Source organism: Lepidochelys olivacea (assembly GCF_965140295.1).
Source record: "Lepidochelys olivacea isolate rLepOli2 genome assembly, chromosome: 7".
Classification (NCBI taxonomy): Eukaryota; Metazoa; Chordata; order Testudines; family Cheloniidae; genus Lepidochelys; species Lepidochelys olivacea.
The window spans coordinates 61,118,355-61,135,657 of NC_140417.1; the positions used below are offsets into that span (position 1 = coordinate 61,118,355).

The following is a 17,303-nucleotide window of genomic DNA, read 5'->3' on the forward strand; positions in this document are numbered from 1 at the left end:
AAAATCAGACTCTTTGAATGTTCCCCTTCACCCTTTCTCTATCCACACCCAAGCCTCTCAGCCCAAGAAGTGAGCCCTCAGGAACTGAAATTGTTATTAAATCTCCATTTGGGTCCGCGCTGTTGTATTCTGTATTTACTGGAATTGTAGTAGTTGACTTCTGGTTTTCTAGCCAATTAGGGCGGCAATGGAGCTTGATTTCAGAGGAAACATAAGAACGGCCATACTGGGCCAGACAAATGGTCCCCTGTTCTGTTCACTCCCTCTAAAGCCTCTGGTAGCAGCCACTTCTGACAGTGGCTGCTACCAGAGGCTTTAGAGGGAGTGAACAGAACAGGGCAATTACCAAGTTAACCATCCCCTGTCATCTAGTCCCATCTTCTAGCAGTCAGATACTTAGGGACACTTAGAGCATGAGATTGTATCACTGACCATGTTGGCTAATAGCTATTGTTGGATCTATCCTTCATGAACTTACCTAATTCTTTTTTGAACCCAGTTATACTTTGGCCTTCACATCATCCCACGGCAACGAGTTCCACAGGTTGACTGTGCGTTGTGTGAAGAAGTACTTCCTTCTGTTTGTTTGAAACCTGCTGCCTATTAATATCATTAGGTGACCATGGTTCTTGTACCATGTGAAGGGGTAAATAAAACTACCTTATTCATTTTCTTCACATCATTAATGATTTTATAGATCTCTATAATATCCCCCCTAAGTCAGCTCTTTTCTAAGCAGAACGGTCCCAGTCTCTTTAATCTCTCCTCATGTGGAAGCTGTTCCATACTCCTAATCAGTTTTGTTCCCCTTCTTTGTACCATTTCTAATAGACCTTTTTTGAGATGGAGTAACCAGAACTGCATGCAGTATTCAAGGCATGGTCGTATCAGGGATTTCTATAGTGGCATTTTGATATTTACTGTTTTATTCTCTCCCCCTTTCCTAATGGTTCATAACATTCTGTTCGCTTTTTTGACTGTCGATGCACATTGAGCGGCTGTTTTTATGTCTTCCAATGTGTGTTACTTTGCATTTATCAACATTTTGTTGCTCAGTCACCCAGTTTTGTAAGATCCCTTTGGAACTCTTCGCAGTCTGCTTTGGACTTTGGTATCTTGAGTAATTTTGTATCACGTGGAAACTGTGCCACCTCACTGTTTACCCCTTTTTCCAGATCATTTATGACTAAGCTGATGAACAGCACTGGTCCCAGTACAGATCCCTGGACGACACTACTAATTACCTCTCTCCATTTTGAAAACTGACCATGTATTCCCACCCTTTGTTTCCTGTCTTTTAACCAGTTACTCATCCATGAGAGGACCTGCCCTCTTATCCATGACTGCTTACTTTGCTTAAGAGCCTTTGTTGAGGGATCTAATTAAGGGCTTTCTGAAAGTCCAAGTACACTATATCCACTAGCTCACCCTTGTTCAAATATTGGTTGACCCCTTTAAAGAGTTCTAATACATAATATCCTTTTATAAGTCATGTTGACACTTCCCCAACAAACTGTGTTCACCTATGTGTCTGATAAATCTGTTCTGTACTATAGTTTCAACCAGTTTGCCTGGTACTGAAGTTAGGCTTACTGGCCTGTAATTGCCAGGATTGCTTCTGGAGCATTTAAAAAAAGTTGGCATCACATTAGCTATCCTCCTGTCATCTGGTACAGAAGCTGATTTAAGCGATAGGCTTCATGCCACAGTTTGTAGTTCTACAATTTCGTATTTGAGTTCGTTCAGAACTCTTGGATGAATCCCACCTGGTTGTGGGGACTTATTACTGTTTAATTATCAGTTTGTTCCAAAACCTTCTCTTCTGACTCCTCAATCTGGGACAGTTCCTCAGATTTATCACCTAAGAAGAATGGCTCAAGTGTGGAAATCTCCCTCACATCCTCTGCATTGAGCACTGATGCAAAGAATTCATTTAGCTTCTCCGCAATGGCCTTGTCATTCTTGAGTGCTCCTTCAGCACCTTGATTGTCTAGCTGTGGCCCCACTGATTTTTTGGCAGGCTTCCTGCTTCTGGTGTACTTAAAAAAATTTTGCTGTTAGTTTTTGTGTCTTTTGCTAGGTGCTCTTCAGATTCTTTTTTTAGCCTGCCTAATTATACTTTTATACTTGACTTGTTTATGTTCCTTTCAATTTTTCTTAGTAGAATTTAACTTCTGATTTTTAAAGGATGCCTTTTTAACTCTAACTGCCTCTTTTACTCTGTTTAGCCATACTGTCATTTTTTTGGTCCTCTTACTTTTTTTTTTTTTTGGTCATACACATTTAATTTGTGCCTCTATTATGGTGTTTTTTAAAAATTTCCATGCAGTTTGCAGACATTTCACTCTTGTGACTGTTCCTTTTAATTTCCATTTCACTAGCTTGCTCATTTTTGTGTAGTTCCCCTTTTTGAAGTTAAATGCTTCTGTGATGAGGGCTTCTTTGGTATTCCTCTCCCACAAGGATGTTAAATTTAATTACATTATGGTCGCTATGACTGAGCAGTTTGGCTATATTCACCTGTTGGACCAGACCCTGTGCACCACTTAGGACTAAATCAAGAATTGCCTCTCCACTTGTGGGTTCAAGGACTAGCTACTCCAAGAAACCTACGTTAATGGTGTCTAGAAATTGTATCTGTTTTCTGTCCTGAGGTGACATGTACCCCAGTCAGTATGCGGACAGTTCAAATCCTCCATTATTATTGAGTTTTCTATTTCGTAGCCTCTCTCATCTCACTGAGCATTTCAAAATCACCGTCACCATCCTGGTCAGGTGGTCAATAGTATATTCCTACTGCTAGAGTCTTATTATTCAAACATGGAATTTTCTATCCATAGAGTGTCTATGGTACAGTTTGATTCATTTAAGATATTTACTGTATTTGATGCTATGCTTTCTTTTACAGAGAGTGCCTCTTCCCAACCAGCATGACCTTTTCTGTAATTCCTGTATATTTTATACCCTGGTGTTATCGTGTCCCATTGATTATCATCAGTCCACCAAGTTTATGTGATGCCTATTGTATCAATGTCCTCATTTAATACCAGGCACTCAAGTTCACCCATTCTAGTATTTAGACTTCTAGCATTTGTATACAAGCACTTATAAAATGTGTCAATATTTAGTTGTCTGCCTTCATGTGATGTAAATGAATGGGACTTTTTTTCATTGGGCTGTTTCTCTTCAGCTCCTATCTGTACTTTATAAACGTCTATCCTTTCCTCTTTACTAAGATATAGAGAATCCCTGTTAATGGATCCTCCCCTAAGAGATGTCTCTGTCTGAACTGTGTGCTCCTCCACACTTGTTAGTTTTCTCCCAGGCTTTAGTTTATAAACTCCTCTATGACCTTTTTAATTTTACCTTCCAGCAGTCTGGTTCCATTTTGGTTTAGGTGGAGCCCATCCTTCCTGTATAGTCTCCTCCTTTCCCAAAAGGCTCCCCAGTTCCTAATAAACCTAAATTTCTCCTCCCTACACCATCGTCTTATTGATGCATTGCGACCCTGCAGTTCTGCATGTCTAACTGGCCCTGCACTTGCAAGCATTTCAGAGAATGCTACTATGGAGGCCCTGGACTTCAATCTCTTACTTAGCAGCCTAAATTTATCTTGACATTGAACCAGGCAAGAAACTATGGTGATGGGCACGGTAGAAACCCAAAGAAAGATAGGACTGAAGCATTTGGTATCCACTAGCCTGTATCCTTCTTATTGTTGTATAGGACCACAGCTTGAATCCTATAGGAGCTGCCTCAACTGTGGCTCATGAGATGGGACACAACCTGGGAATGTCTCATGATGAAGACGTTGGTGGCTGCAGCTGCTTGGCCCCAAAGACCGATGGAGGATGTGTTATGGCAGCTAGTGTTGGGTAAGGAGAACAAAAAGAGAATGGCCATGGGCGTCGAGCATCACTGTCCAGTGTACGTATTGACCTCGGATTGAACACATCAGGCTGGTGCCCCTGTAGTTAAGGTACTCACTTCCATTGAAATCAATGGTAGCACTCTTATGGACTTTAGTGAGAGCAGATTGAGTCCTCATGGACATTTTCTTCTTCAGCTTTATGTTTTTTGCAAGGTTCGACTCACAGATGTTTTAGCTGTGAAGGGATAGAGGGTGTTGTGCAGTTAGTGGTGGTAAATGGAGCTTTTAACCAGAAAGTGCTGTTTGCCATAATGCCTGTTTTTCTTTCCCTCCAGCATGATTTACCCAAAGTACTTCAGCAGCTGCAGTGTAAGTGACCTGCAGAAGTTTCTAAGTGATCCCCGGACTAGCTGCTTACTGAATATCCCCAAGGCTGATGAGCTGTACGGGGTGCCTGTCTGTGGAAACCAGTTTGTAGAGCGAGGGGAGCAGTGTGATTGTGGGACGCCCAAGGTATGTTGACTCCCACTGGGAAGGGAAGGGAAGGGATAGGGAAGGGAAGGGAAGCGTGGCAGCGGAACTGTGGGTTGGTCTGGAACCCAAATGCCCTGCCACTGCATACGAGCTGACCAGAGCCAATGAGCTGTTTTTGTTGCTGCAAACAGATTTCCAGAGCCCCTGCTGCTGTAGTTGCCTGATGAATAACACTTCCTTCCTGTGTTCTTCACTTGGTATTGCACATATTTCTGCTTAAAAGTGACTTGTGAAAGATGTTTTGCATCTTCAGTTTGTGCCCCTTGGTTTTGCTTGTTTGTGCTGGATACAGAGGGACAGAGAAGCTGGGTTTTTTTTTTTTATCGTAAACAATGATTTCTTCTGCTTGTTTCAGCTTCACACATGGCAAATGTGGCTTCCCTAGTTGTGTTTGAGGACTTTCTGGGTGACATAGAGCATATGATTCTTACTATGTATATTGCAGCAGTGCCTGAAGGCCTCAACCAAGATCAGAGTCTCAGTGTGCCAGGCACTGTACATACACCTAGTGAGGGACAGTCCCTGTCCCAAATAGCTCACAGTCTGACCAGAGCAGACAGACAGAGTAGGGGAAGGGTTTGGACACACAGGCAGAGGCCAGGCAAGGAAAGATGTGCCAGTGCCCGGTTAGGGCCAGCATTTTGTTGGGTTTTATTTTGGCATGAAAATCCCCACAGTCTCTGCTGATCCACCTAGTGGATCGGGGAACAGGCCAGAGACCTTCCCCTCTGGTGGAACCCACAGTCCAGTTCAACTTCTCCGGTATCAAGTAGGGAGTTGGGGGGAACCCGGGCCCACCCTCTACTCCGGGTTCCAGCCCAGGGCCCTGTGGATTGCAGCTGTCCACAGTGGCTCCTGTAACAGCTGCGTGATAGCTACAACTCCCTGGGCTGCTTCCCCATGGCCTCTTCCCAACACCTTCTTTATTCTCATCACAGGACCTTCCTCCTGATGTCTGATAACGCTTGTACTTCTCAGTCTTCCAGTAGTACGCCTCTCACTCTCCACTTCTTGCACCTCTTGCTCCCAGCTCCTCGCACGCACCACAAACTGAAGTGAGCTCCTTTTTAAAACCCAGGTGCCCTGATTAGCCTGCCTTAATTGATTCTAGCAGCTTCTTAATTGGCTGCAGGTGTTCTAATCAGCCTGTGTGCCTTAATTGTTTCCAGAAAGTTCCTGATTGTTCTGGAACTTTCCCTGTTACCTTACCCAGAGAAAAGGGACCTACTTAACCTGGGGCTAATATATCTGCCTTCTTTCACTCTCATGTAGGCATCTGGCCTGACCCTGTCACAATATGTATTAATGTTTCAATTTCAATTCAAATTTCCAAAAAATCACTAAATTGGCAACACTGCATGTAACTAGTTCACAAAACTGGTGAGGGTGTTGGGGAAATTCAGGGGGGTAAACACCCCCATGGGGGGCTGTAGGGAAATCCATTGCAGCCTCACTTATTCCCATTTCTATGCTTACTGTGTCTCAGGGCCAGGGTGCCCCCTTCAGGGGCATCAGGGAATCAGCACTCAAGCTGGGTTGGTCTGTCAGGTCTACTGGCTGGGCAACAGAGCAAGTAATAGGCCAGGCCTCCTGGATGAGGACTGAGCAGGCAAACAGTCTATAGCTCAGGCCTCCCAGCCTAAGGGTTAGCACTCAACCAGGCCGAATGCAAGGCTGGAGTTGGCGGGACTTGGGCCCACCCTGCTCCACTGTGTCCCAGTCCAGGGCCCTAGAAGTAACGGGTGGTCCTGTCGTGGGGTTGGCAGGGAAACATGGGGTCGCTGCCTCGCCTCATGCTGACACAACAGGACAAATGTCTCATTTCCCTAGGCTTCTTCCTACTGGTGTCTGGTGGGCAGCTACGCAGCCACTAGGAGCTGGTTCCCAGGCCTCTTGCCGAGCAGCTCGCTCTCCATTCCCTCTTCGAGTTTCTCAGTCTCCCGGGACAGTGGTTTGCCTTCTCTCCAAACTGGCTCTGGAGAGTTGTTGCCCGCCACAGCCTATCAGAGGCTCCGCTAGTGGTTCAGCTCCCTGGGAAGGACTTCTGGCTCTTTCCCTGGTCTGACTCCAGCTGAGCTGCAGGATCCTACTCTTATACTGCCTGTTCCACCCCTGCACTTCCTGCGAAGGGGATGGTGCACAGTTAGCTGAGCCCAGCAGGGTGAGTTAAACCCCCTCTGCATCAGAATGAGGCCATTCTGCCTCATTACACCATTACAGCAGGATCACTTATTTCCATAACCAATTACTCCAATAACTCCATTCCATTACTGGTATAGGGCATTTCACACGAGTATAACCTACAAGGCATTGCATGGATTTAACTGGTTATCGTTCATTTGGTACAGAAAATGTGAGTTCCAGCCCCAGGAAGCCATGAAGGGTGCATATCCACTTTGTTTTCCTTTGCAGGTCCTCTTTAAAACACAGATCTGCTTTCTGTATGTAACTAGAGTTGGTCCAATAAATTGGTTCATTAATCTCTTCACAAGTAGAAGTGCTGAGTTTTGGTGGTGGTTGTTTGTGGGCTCTTACTATTTTCTATTCATGTGCATTTGGGTGAGTGCTGGATATTTATAAAATGTTCAGAAATGCCCCAAGGTTCATGAATTTTAGCACAATCAGTCACAGACCATTGTCAGGAGTTGCGGCATTAATGCTTAGCGTTGTCTCCAGCCAGTCTCAGGCCAAGCCCTCCTGTACATTTTTTCCGATGTTAATAAAAGTAATTATTCAGAATGACTCTGCGGTCTGTCCATTCCCACCAGTGCAGAGGCTCTGTGGTAAGACCCCTTGCTGCACACTCTGGTAGATAGGTTTCAGAGTAGCAGCCGTGTTAGTCTGTATTTGCAAAAGGAAAAGGAGTACTAGTGGCACCTTAGAGACTAACCAATTTATTTGAGCATAAGCTTTCGTCAGCTACAGCTCACTTCATCAGATGCATTCAGTGGAAAATACAGTGGGGAGATTTATATACATAGAGAACACGAAACAATGGGTGTTACCATACACACTGTAACGAGAGTGATCACTTAAGATGAGCTATTACCAGCAGGAGAGCAGGGCGGGGAGAAAACCTTTTGTAGTGATAATCAAGGTGGGCCATTTCCAGCAGTTAACAGGAACGTCCGAGAAGCAGTGGAGGGGGGAGGGGAGGAAATAAAATGGGGAAATAGTTTTACTTTGTGTAATGACACATCCATTCCCAGTCTCTATTCAAGCGTAAGTTAATTGTATCCAATTTGCAAATTAATTCCAATTCAGCAGCCTCTCGTTGGAGTCTGTTTCTGAAGTCTTTTTGTTGAAGAATAGCCACTTTTAGGTCAGAAATCGAGTGATCAGAGAGATTGAAGTGTTCTCCGACTGGTTTATGAATGTAATAATTCTTGACATCTGATTTGTGTCCATTTATTCTTTTACGTAGAGACTGTCCAGTTTGGCCAATGTACATGGCAGAGGGGCATTGCTGGCACATGATGGCATATATCACATTGGTAGGTGCAGGTGAACGAACCTCTGGTAGTGTGGCTGATGTGATTAGGCCCTATGATGGTGTCCCCTGAATAGATATGTGGACACAGTTGGCAACGGGCTTTGTTGCAAGGATAGGTTCCTGGGTTAGTGGTTCTGTTGTGTGGTGTGTGGTTGCTGGTGAGTATCTGCTTCAGGTTGGGGGGCTGTCTGTAAGCAAGGACTGGCCTGTCTCCCAAGATTTGTAAGAGTGATGGGTCGTCCTTCAGGATAGGTTGTAGATCCTTGATGATGCGTTGGAGAGGTTTTGGTTGGGGGCTGAAGGTGATGGCTAGTGGCGTTCTGTTACTTTCTTTGTTGGGCCTGTCCTGTAGTAGGTGACTTCTGGGAACTCTCCTGGCTCTGGTAGATAAGGGGGGAGTTCCCTCTAGCACTTCCTGCTCAGCTGCCTGTTTTCAGCAGCTGCCCAAAACTTCTGCAGATCTTTGGTAACTTTCTGATTAGTGCCAGGAATTTGATCAAGGAGCAGTGACTGCAGAAACCTCTCCAGGCCATGCCTCTCTTCTCTTTCTCTCCTGTGACTCACATCCTTCTTAATACACCCTTTCTATCCAGTGGGCAGAGGGTTTGGCAATGTACTCTCTGGTGCCGGAGCCCTGCCCTCTCTAGCAAGCAGTATAGAAGAAGTGGTGTTTCGCACCTTCCCATGGTGTTTAGTTTGTAATCTTGTGTTCAGGTTTGGATTTAGATTTTTGAACTTGTCAATTAAGCAAATCACTCCAGGGCAGCCAGTCTGCAAAACACAATCTTTCTCATCCCTGGTCTGAAAGTCAGCCAAAGGGAGATAGCAGCACAGAGTCATCCAAGGATCAATAGGCAGATGTTTTGTTCTCCTGGTGCTCACAGAAGGATGTTATCCTGCTATTTATCTATTCCCAGCTACTCCCCCCCTGTTACTGGCTGTGTCTTCCTGGGAGGGTACTGGCCTGCTATTCTGACATCCTTTTTCTGTAACATGGGGATAACAGTATGTCCCCTTCATTGTACAGTGCTTTGGGACCCATAGAAACATGCTATAGAAGAGCTAAGGATGATTATAATAACTATGTCCATAGTCAGAAGCTAGTAACAGATTGCTGTGTGGGTAGGAATGTGGCGTACAGATAACTTCACAGTGTACTCACAGGAGAAAACAGTGCCATTTCTGCCTACATCCCCCAGTGGTGCCATACAACAGGAGACGTACACAGCCCTTTTGCAGGAGCCCCCCTTGATGACGTTCAAAGGGTTGCTGATTTTAGGAGGTTCTCCAGGTGACTCACTGCTCCCATCCCCAGTGTATCCACTCCCTAACCCATGTGTGTTGTGTTTATTAGGAATGCAGGGATCCCTGCTGCAATGCCACCACCTGCCGACTAAGTGACGGAGCAGAATGTGCTCAGGGAGAATGCTGCCAATGGTGTAAGGTAAAATCAGTCTCCGGATGATGTCTGCTAGGAGCTGCCTTGGGGAAGTCTGGCTGATTGACAACTGGGGAAAAGGGCCCAAAGAAATGAAATGAGGCCAATCCCCCAGCCCTGCAAAAGTGCCGAGCACATGGGTGCATGAACGTGATATTTCCTGGCTTTATGGTCAGCATATTTCTCCTCAAGATGAGAGTCTAAGTAAGCCTGACACGCACATGCTACTGCCAGGTTATCGGGTAAAATGGTATGAAGCCGCTGGGATGCTCAGAGATGTGAACAAACATGTCTGGCTTCTCAGGTAACCCCTAGCTACACCAAAGCAACCATACAGCTCTCTGAGTCAAGGGCTTTGTCCCGGGGGTCCCAAAGGCTGCCAGTCAATAGCATTGTAGCCCTAATTAAATGGATTAAAAACTGAGTAACTGAATGTAGGCTACACTTACAGGCTGGGGGGCTGCTTTTTGGAAAGCAAGGGCTTAAAAAGGGACTTAGAGTCATGATAGGAAGCAGCTGAACATGAGCTGTCAGTGGGATGCTGTACCTAGGGGTATGTCTGCACAGCAGTTGTGAGGTGTAATTCCCAGCCCAAGTGGATAGATGAGCTTGTGTGCTAAAAATAGCTGTGTGACCAGGCAGTAGCTCTGGCTAGCCACCAGAGTACAATCCCATCTGACCCCATGGGTACATACTCTGGCTTCTAGCCTGAGCCACCACCTATGCTGCCATAACCACAGTTCTGTTTTTAGCTCACTAGCTTGAGCAGAGCTAGCATGCATATGTCTACCTGAGCTGGAAATCACACCTACTGTGTAGATATACCCTAAGGGGGTGAATGTGATCCTTGGCTGTATAAGCAGGGGAATATTGAGCAATAGCAAGGAGATGATGTTATCTCTGCATATGGCATTAATGCGTCCAGTTTTAGTGTCCATACTTCAGAAAGGGAATTGAAAGGGTTCAGAAAAGAGCCACAACAATGATTGAGTTCTGGAAAACCTGCCTGCCAAAGAAAGACTTAGGAAGCTCAATTTATTTAATTTACCCAAGAAAAGGTTAAGAGATGAATTGATCCCAGTCTATTAGTACCTACATGGGGAGAAGACTTTTACAGAGGGATCTTTAGTTTAGCAGACAAAGGCAGAATGAGATCCAATGACTGGAAGCTGAAGCTAAAGACAAATTCAGACTAGAAATAAAGCTTATTTTTTTAACAGGGAGGGTAATTAGCCATGGGAACAGCTGATGTAGGAAAGTGGTAGATTCTCCATCATTTGTAGTCTTTAAATCAGTACAGAATGTCCTAGTGTGAGACATCCTCTCGCTGAACCACGAGATATGGTTCTGAAACAGGAATCACCGGTGGCCATTCCTGTTGTTCAGGAGGTCACACTAGATGATCATAATGGTCCTTTCTGGCCTTAACAGCTGTGACTCTGTGGTTAAAAAAAGGTAGTTGAACTCAGTTGCTTCCAGATAACATTGTACAAATTGTTAAGGCGAACAGGTTGGGTGTGAGTCCCTGAGGAAGGGTCACATTACAAGTGGTTGAATGTTTCCAGGGCCAGCTCACATGCTAAGGATGTGTTTTCACTTTCCTGGTCCAAGCTGTATTCACCCATGACCACTTGATGTTGAAGACTGCAGGGTAGGGCTTAGCACAACTCCCCAAAGTCATACTCCAACCCCAGGTAGTTCCCTGACTAAGACCCTATACTGAAGTCTATACCAGAGCTCCAACTGGCTTTGACTTCAGTGGGACCAGGATCAGCCCCTCCCACTCTGCCAGATCAGCAAGCCAACCAGGGAATGTGTAAGGCTAGGGTGCAGCCTGACTGATGGGCACTCGCTGACACCCCCCCCCCCATTCCTTGGGGATTGTGTTTGTGTTTGCTAAGGTGAAGGCTGCTGGTGTGTTGTGCCGTGCCCGTAAGAACAGCTGTGATCTGCCCGAGCACTGCACTGGCCTCTCAGCAGAGTGCCCGGAGGACGTCTTCCAAGAGAATGGTGTGCCATGCCAGTATGGGAATGGCTACTGTTACAACGGGGTGTGCCCCTCGCACAGTGAGCACTGCCGCACGCTCTGGGGTGCAGGTAACGTGGCTCTTTGCATGCGCTCCTTCAGCTCCATGCTCACAGGGCGAGCTCACGCCAATGCAGTGCTGTGTGTATCCATTGCTGAGGCTGCAGCACATAGACTGGGAGCCCAAGTCTCCCTCAATGCTCTCATGGGATATACACCCACCCATCCCAGCAGTGCGCATGGCACTTGGCAGGCTAGTTGCTGTAACCCAACAAAGTCAAGGGCAGTGGCTTGCACTCTGAACTTTAGGCCACTAGTTTAGGAAGCCTGACTAGCTTGGCCTTGGCCTCTCTGTGAATCAGTTTCCCCACTTCACTGTGTGTAGGACAGGAGGGATTGGTGTTGCCAAATCAGCTGCCCTGGCCACTAAGTTTGAGGGCTTCAAAGTTCCTTAAGTCAGACACCCAAGATCAGAGGCTCCTGGATGCTATGGCTGCTCCTGGAAGTATTGGCCTGAATGTTTATGAAGAGCTTTGAGATCTGGGATGGAAGGCGCCAGGGACAGGCATTGTGTTATCACTAGTTCCTGACGGAAGGGTGATGTGGGTTGTAAGGTGCCCAGTGGGGTGCAGGGAACTGTGGAGCCCCAGAGTCACCTGCCAAAGGAAGAGGGTGGTGGGGGAAGTTTTCGATGTGCCTGGTATTGGGGGAAAGGTGGGCAGAGGTGTCACCCCATGAGGTGTGGTGCTGCTCACACAGGCTCAGCTTAGCTTGCCTTTGTGAAACTCCAGCGTCAGCTCTTCTCTGTGTCCCTGCAGAGGCCCAGGTGGCCCCTGATATCTGCTTTGAGTACAATGGCCGCCAGAAGGACTACCTGCATTGCTTGACAGAGAACGGGAAAAGGCCCTGCAGCCCAAAGTAAGGAACTGAAGCACCCAGTGCCAAGGGTGTGTGAGTCTGTGCATGGGAGTGGAGTCATTGTGAACTGATCCGGAGTGGGAGGGAATCTTCACTGGGAGGTGGCGTTGTCACTGTGAGCCAGTCCTGAGGGGGAGGGGATCTCTGTGGGGCGAAGGTGGAATCATTGTGAACTAGTCCCATCGGGCAGGGGATCTCTATGGGGAGGGGGCGGAGTCACTGTGAGCTGGTCCAGTGCGGGAGGGGATCTCTATGGGGACAAGGCAGAGTCATTGTGAGCTGGTCCCAGCGGAGGAGATCTCTATAGGGAGGAGGTGGTGTCCCCAAGCTGCAGTTCCCGGCCATTGTGTGAGGGGCCATGCTCCAGTCCTTCGCTTTCAGGGACAGGGCACTTTTTTTTATTTTAAGCCATGTCTTTATCTAGGAAGTTTTGACAGGTTTACAAATTCCAGCTATGTAAATATCAGAGACAATATAGTAATCATTACAGCAGTGTTTAGAGAAACACTATTCAGTTATATAATTATTGAATCTCTCTATTTAGCAGGGTTTTACCATGTTACACTGAGCACCTTTACACAACTAATGACATATCATTTCTGGTGATTTTATTAAATGTAGTGAATTCTCTGATTACACACATTTAACAGACCAGGCCTGTCTACCAAATGTTAAATAAACAAACAAACAAAAACAAGTGGACAGGTGTGCTGGTTCTTTTGCAGACGAAGGTACTTTGTCTGAATAGTGAATAAATGGTAACTAGGTATCTAAGTAACTATTTGTCCCCTACCTATTTTGTTGGGTATGTAACTGATGTGTTAATTTTTCCATAACAACCTCCCATGTTTTTTGAACCGTTCTTCTGTGGTTAGGCTATCAGTAGCCCAGCAGCTTGGGATCATTTGATAATAAATATCCAACAGTTGGTGATATCTGGTTACGAATTTCATCCCAGTACTGTTCAGTGACTGAACATGTCCACTATATATGCATAAAATCTCTTCTTTCACCACAATTTCGCCACCATTTATCCCCATTCAATCTCTCTCACTCTCTCCTTCTCTTTCTTTCTATGTATATAGCATAACCTGTTTAAGTTGAAACAGTATCTTAAATACATTTTCTTTTATTGTGCTACAGACTGAGGTTTACTGGTCCTGTTTTCCAGATAAAAGGCCATTCGTCTGTGGTAATTCATCTATCCATGTCCTTTTCCTACCATGTCATATATGGGCATTTTTTTGTTAGGAAAGCTATCTGCAGAGATGTCAATCAATAAATTAATTATACTTGTTTGTTTCCTAATTGAGTAGACCCCATTTCTTTTATTAAAGTTAGCTTTCTGTATAAAACTGCTTTTCTAGAAAGTCAAAAAACTTAATGCATAACTTGAAAGTACTAGTACTTGGGAGAGGAGAATGGTCCAGTTAAAGTTAGTTTTGATCTCTAAATAAGTTAGAAAAGTTTCTTTGCTGAATAACTGGCCAACTGTGCGTATTCTATGGCTTTTCAAGTCTTTAAGCTCTCCGGTTCGTGATTTGGGTTAAGATTTGTATTGTTTGCAATGGGTGTCACTGGTGAGGTAACGTGATTTATTTAATCTCTAGTTCCATCCCAAACCCATAGCTTACAATAAAGAATGTGTACAGATTTCTGGAGCGTGTGATTTTTTTTTTATTAGTCCATGGTAGTCTAGAAGAGCTTAGATTGCCACAATTTTCTTGTTCAGTAAAGACCCAGTGTTTGGCTGGTTTAGAGTCAACTACTGGCTGGTTTAGAGCCCCCAGTCAACTACTGCTTTGAGCTGTCTGGTTGGATAGAATATTTGGAACAGCTAGTCCACCCTGGTTAATGGGTCAATACAAAGTATCTGGACTCACACTTGGTCTTTTCTTAGTCCATATAAATTCTAACAACATCCTCTGTATTCCTGCTAGAGTTTTATCTGGTTTGATTACCAGGAAGATTTTGAAACAAGTAAAATACCCTTGGAAAATGTTCATTTTGACTTTGGCTGTTCTTCCCAATCAAGAAATTGCATATTAGCCCTAGCACTCCAGATCTTTTTTCATTTGCTGAAGTAGTGGTTTGATATTTAAATCGTAAACCCTGTCTAGGTTGCTTAAGATACAAATTCCAAGATGCTCCGGGTGCCCCTAAACCTCCGACTGCCGGAAGCTGGGATTGGACAACAGAGGATGGATCAGTCAAAATTGCCCAGTTCTGTTCATTGCCTCTGAAGACTACTGGACTAAATGGACCATTGGTCTGATCCACTGTGACTGTTCTTGGGTATCTTACAGAATTTGTTGCCCATTTGTACGCAAATGTTTTCTGGGGGAATGACTTCTTAAGTCTGGCAAATTTAAGTCTGGCAGTTCAGATTTGGCATAATTTACTGTAAATCCAGATGCTTTCCCAAAGTCCTGGATTTCCTTATATATTAATTTTAGGGAAATATTTCACTTAGATAAATATAGTATTACATCATCTGCAAATAAAGCTATTTTTGGATGTGTTCCTGCAAGTTTTATTGCTGTGATATATTCATTATTCCTTATTCTCTGTGCAAAAGGCTCCATGGCCAGGGCAAAAAGGAGACGATGGACATCTCTGCCTAGTTCCTCTGCATAATTCAAATGGAGATTTAAATCCATTAACTCACACACCTGCTTTTGGGCTGGTGTGAAGAACATTTTAAGGAACTGGGAACCAATGTCCACATAGGACAGGACTTGAAACAGAAAGTTCCACTCTATTCTACCAAAGGCTTTCTCTGCATCAAATGATAACAAAATAAATGGATCTTTCTTTGCTCTAGCATTATGGATGACTCCAAGGAGTCTTTGAATATTGTTTGAAATTGTCTATCCTTAATTAACCCAGTTTGATGTGAGCTTATATTCACCAAGAGCATGGACTGCAATCGGCTAGCTAGTATTTTTGCTAAAATCTGTCATGATGCAGTAGTGATATGGGCCTATAAGAACTACATATGGTAGGGTCTTTTCCAGCTTCACGGTAGAACAACAATAGCTTCTTTGAGTGATGGTCCCTATGTGTATTCCATAGGTGGGTATACATGCCTACCTGAGTCTGGAAATTCTTCCAAGCCGTGTCCGTTGGCCTGCACATGTGCTGTACAGAGGCCTCAACTAACAGGCAGTTCCCTCCAAGCATATGCCTAGGAGCAGAACCTCCACCACTTAAGCCCAAAGACTCTTCTTCTAGGGCTAACCATGAGGGAAAAGGGCACTCCCATGGAAACTTCATGCATGGAACCTGAGGGACTGGCTCTGCTAAAGACCCCCAGATTGGAGGGCAAAGCAGTTGAAAAGTTCCATTGATCATCTGGGTACTGAAGTGTAAGGACCAATGTTCAACGGCTCCATCCACAAGCGCTGGTCCAGACCCATTGTCAGTACCACCTCATTCATCCAAGGACTGCCCTGCTGCTATGGACTCCTAGAACTTCTCGGACACCAGGGCATATGGACTCTTACATAACACCAGATGATATGTTTCTCCCTTATCAACAGTCTCAGTCTCCTCTTCTACTCATCGTATTTCTTAAAACCTTTCCTAGACCTTTGGCAACTCAACATCTTTATTTGAAAGCTGAAATTCCAGATGATTCCATTGGCGGCAGTAATCCCCTGCCTTCAGGAGGGGATGTGATCCACAACTCTTGACATGAAGGACGTATATTTCCATGTGGACATTCACTCCTCACACAGGTTTATGATCGGCCAGGAACACTTCTAGTTTCAAATCCTCTCCTTTTGGGCAAGCAAGGACACCTGGAGTATTTTGAAAGGTTTTCTCTGTGGTAGCAGCCCAGATGAGAAGCTAGGGCTATATGATATTGCCATACCTGGATGATTGGCTCCTGGTAAGCTGCTCACATCAGGAGATCAAGTCAGTAACAAGGTTCCTCAACAGCTTCCATCAGATCTAGGCATTCACTTAACTAGAGAATAGTCCGTTTTGTCACCCACAATGTTGATAAACCTTATAGGGGCAATTTTATACATGGTTTCCACGAGAGCGTTCCTCCCCCTCAGTCAGATTTCATATCATGAGCACCCTTATTTCACGCATTACCTGCAGACCAGGAACTAAAGTGCACAGGTGCCTTTCACTGTTAGGCCTCATGGCCCCATGCACCTACTCGACACCATTCACCAGGTTCCACTTGCGGTGCGTGCAAACCTGACTCCACTCATTCTGTCGACTGGACAAGGAGCCCATTCCCACCAGAGTTATCTCCTCCATCGCCTGGTGGTCGAACCCAGAAAAGATTATGGTGGGAGTTCCCTTCCGCTCTCCCACCCACAGAGCCACCATTGTGATGGATGCCTCCCTCCTGTGGGGGGTGCTCACTTGGACAACGACATTGCTCAGGGCACCGGGACTTCAAAAGAGGCCAGACTACACATCAGCATTCTGGAACTGAGGGCAGTCTGCCTTACATGCGAGGCCTTCCTCCAGCTCATACACTCACTCCATATACAGATAATGTCAGACTATATCACCACTGTGGTCTGCATAATAAGGGAGGGCCAACATCTGATCCCCTCTGCCTGGAAGCCATCAGACTATGGAACTGATGCATCAGGAACTGTATTATGATACAGGCTGCTTACCCTTCTGGATATCCACAACTCCCTTGAAGGCAGACTAAGCAGAGACTTCTTGGCAGACCACGAGTGGGAGATCTACGACACAGTCCTAAACGAGATATTTACACAATGGGGAACACCACAATGGGACCTCTTTTTATCCCAAACGAACAGGAAACTTTCCCTATATTGCTCCGCAAGAGCCATGGGTAATGGCTCCCAGGGCGATGGACAAACAACCTCAGATATGCCTTTCCTCCCATTCCTTTGCTTCCACGGTTGTAGAGAGGATATGTCACAATGAAGCCAACAGTATTCTCTTAGCACCCAGACACTTCTGATGAATCCTGTCTGCCCCCTAATTAGGATCTGCCCACTCCCAGACCTCCTAGCTCAGG

General features: G+C 45.4%; 1 protein-coding gene across 1 annotated transcript in view; it reads left to right on the forward strand.

The window, feature by feature from the left end:
• Window positions 1-17,303, forward strand: part of ADAM8 (ADAM metallopeptidase domain 8) — a 97,021-nt gene that overhangs the window by 54,922 nt on the left and 24,796 nt on the right. The window contains exons 11-15 of the mRNA XM_084635583.1: window positions 3,727-3,875; window positions 4,207-4,384; window positions 9,253-9,342; window positions 11,238-11,433; window positions 12,181-12,280. Coding sequence (XP_084491709.1) covers window positions 3,727-3,875; window positions 4,207-4,384; window positions 9,253-9,342; window positions 11,238-11,433; window positions 12,181-12,280 — 713 coding nt within the window. The remainder of the gene's footprint in view (window positions 1-3,726; window positions 3,876-4,206; window positions 4,385-9,252; window positions 9,343-11,237; window positions 11,434-12,180; window positions 12,281-17,303) is intronic.